Consider the following 2513-nt stretch of genomic DNA (forward strand, 5'->3'; position numbering starts at 1 on the left):
CCCCCCGCAGGGCTGCCTGTGTACCCCTCTCTAATAGTTCCCACCCCCAACCATTATATGTGCCCCCTGTTAATGGTTCCCCACTCTCTCCAAGGCTGTTCATGTGCCCAGTCCACCCCCTTTGTATGGTTGCCTGTGGGCCTCTTTAATGGTTCTCCCCTCTCAGTGGCTTTATTTGTGCACTGCTCTAATAGCTCCTTTCCTTGATCTCGTGCACTCTCTTTAATGGTGTCAGGTATCCAGGTTGTAGCTATACTGGTCTAGAGGGAAAAGGAATCAGAACTCGTGGCAGAGGTGATATCTTTTATTAGACCCACTAGATTTTAGCAAATTTGAAATTTAAAGAATTTTTTTGTGAAAACCTAGTGGGTCTAATAAAAGATATCACCTCTACCATGAGTTTTGATTCCTCTCTCTAATGGTTCACCTGTGTGTCCCCTTCTAATGGTTCCTCCCTCCATGCATTTGTGCATGCCACTATCTAAGGATTCCCCCTCTCTGTGCCCCTCCCTTTCATCCCTGAAAACACCACCCCTGTTTCCTTCCCGTAGCTCCTCTACTTTTTCTGGTCCCCCACCTTGGTCCCCTGCTCTACTAGTTCTCCCTTCCCCCATTTCTAAGCTCCCATGGGTCCCTCTGAGCTCGCTTCTAATACTTCCCCTATCCCTGTGACCCTGGCTCTCTGATTCACCCTCTAGTTTTCCTCCCCACCCCCCAATTTTTCCCCCAGTTCATTGATGAGCGGCTGGAGAAGCTGAATGCTGGCGAGGGCTTCTCAGACATGTTCGAGCAGGAGATCACCAGCAGCGGGATGGCAGCGGGTAAGGGGGTCACTTCCATTCCCCTGCCTCCCCTGCTTTGGGGCAAGCCACGGCCCTCCCTGGGGATCATGGTCCCTGTACCAGGCTCTCCCATAATGCCCTGAGGCTGACATGGATGGGAGCATCCCCTATGGGGGTACAGTTAGGAATTGATGCCCCTTCCTGTCCCCCTCCCTGCCCTAGGTACAATGAAGTCCTATCAGCTCTGGGTAGAGAATTTTAAGGTAAGAGCAGGGCCTGGTGCCCAGATGCCTGGGTCCTCTCCAGCTCTGGGAGGGGAGTGGGGGCTGGTGGGTTGGAGCAGAGGGAGCTAAGAGCCCGGACACCTGGGTTCATCCCACTCAGGAAGGGGAGTGAGGTTAGTAGGTTAGAGCTGCCAGAGGGTGCTGGGACCCTTTGGGCAGGGGGGAATTGGGAGTGTCCCATGCGTCTCCTTGGCCTCATCTCCCCAGAAGGGCGGCGGGGCCCTGATCCAGACCGTCAGGACCAAGGCGAACCCTGCTATGAGGAACATGTACCGATATGTAAGGACCCCCCACCATGTCCTGGGCGTTGGGGGCGGAGCTACATGAGAGGGGGAAAAGTTATGGTGGAGGGGAGGGGACTATAGCAGGCAGGTCTTGGGGCTGGGAGTGGGGCTGAATCAGGGTGGGGGTTAGGGAGGCTATAGCAGGGGGACTGTAGGGGGTAGGTCTTGCTCAGGGCTGGGAACCAGGGGGTGAGGCTTCCTCAGTGCTAGAGGGACGTGGGGCTATAGCAGGGGGCAGGTCCATAAGACTGCAGGGGGCAGGTCCATAAGACTGTATCTGGGTACAGGCAAGGCATCTTCAGTGCTGGGGTGGCAGGAGATGGGGCTCTAGCAAGGGGTCACTAGTGGGGGGCAGAGGGGACAGTGTTTTCTCAGCACTGGGGGATCCCAGTCTCACCCTCCCACTCCCATCACCCCCCTCCCCAGGCCAAGGGCCAGGCCCGGCTGGGGCTAAAAGAAATGAGGAGCCGCTTACTGTACAAGGTAAGGTTCCTTCTATACCCCCTCATTGCCCCCCCACCCCCTCAATACCCCCTCCCCTCCTCCCTACTGCCATGAGGTCCCCCCAGGTGGCAGGGGCACATTTGGGGAGGTGGGTCCCTGGCTTCCAGCAAACTTCCAGCACCCCCCATCACCAAAGTGAAGGGGTGAAGGAGGGTGGTCCTGGGTTCAACTTCCCCCTGCCCCCCAGACTGGGAGCCCTGAGCAACGCCTGCAGCGGGGGGCATCCCTGCACTTAGAGCCAGCCCCCACCCCAGCCTCAAGCAGCCGGTCAGAGCGGCTGCAGCGACGCCTACCCATCACCCACCACTTCGGGAAGGTGAGATGTGGCTGGGAACATAGGTAGGGGATGGGGCAGCTGGGCTACAGCTGGAAGGGAGGGCGGGGTGTGGCTGGCCCCCATCTGGAGCAGTTATTGGGTCCTTGGCTGGGCTGCCACATCTTGACAGGATCATGTAGCAGGGTGGGAAGTAGGGAGATGTGCCACAGCTGGAGAGGACCTGGGGCCTTCTGTGATAGTTGGGAAACATCTGGAAGGGGAGGTAGGGCACTTCTGAGTGCCCCCCAAGCCCATGGGGAACATCTGGATGGGGTGCTGGGGGGCAGGTGCCAGGCAGATGTGCCACAGCTGGAGAGGACCATGGAGGACAGTGGGGCAGGCC

The 2513-nt window shown here is 58.0% G+C and overlaps 1 protein-coding gene across 1 annotated transcript in view; it reads left to right on the forward strand.

The window, feature by feature from the left end:
* LOC102384342 (DENN domain-containing protein 1C) overlaps positions 1 to 2513 on the forward strand; it is a 13884-nt gene that overhangs the window by 9140 nt on the left and 2231 nt on the right. Inside the window, exons 14-18 of the mRNA XM_014519818.1 lie at positions 731 to 821; positions 1005 to 1045; positions 1274 to 1345; positions 1777 to 1833; positions 2042 to 2170. Of these exons, the coding sequence (XP_014375304.1) occupies positions 731 to 821; positions 1005 to 1045; positions 1274 to 1345; positions 1777 to 1833; positions 2042 to 2170 (390 nt within the window). The remainder of the gene's footprint in view (positions 1 to 730; positions 822 to 1004; positions 1046 to 1273; positions 1346 to 1776; positions 1834 to 2041; positions 2171 to 2513) is intronic.

This window comes from Alligator sinensis, unplaced genomic scaffold, assembly GCF_000455745.1.
Source record: "Alligator sinensis unplaced genomic scaffold, ASM45574v1 scaffold707_1, whole genome shotgun sequence".
In the NCBI taxonomy this organism is placed as follows: Eukaryota; Metazoa; Chordata; order Crocodylia; family Alligatoridae; genus Alligator; species Alligator sinensis.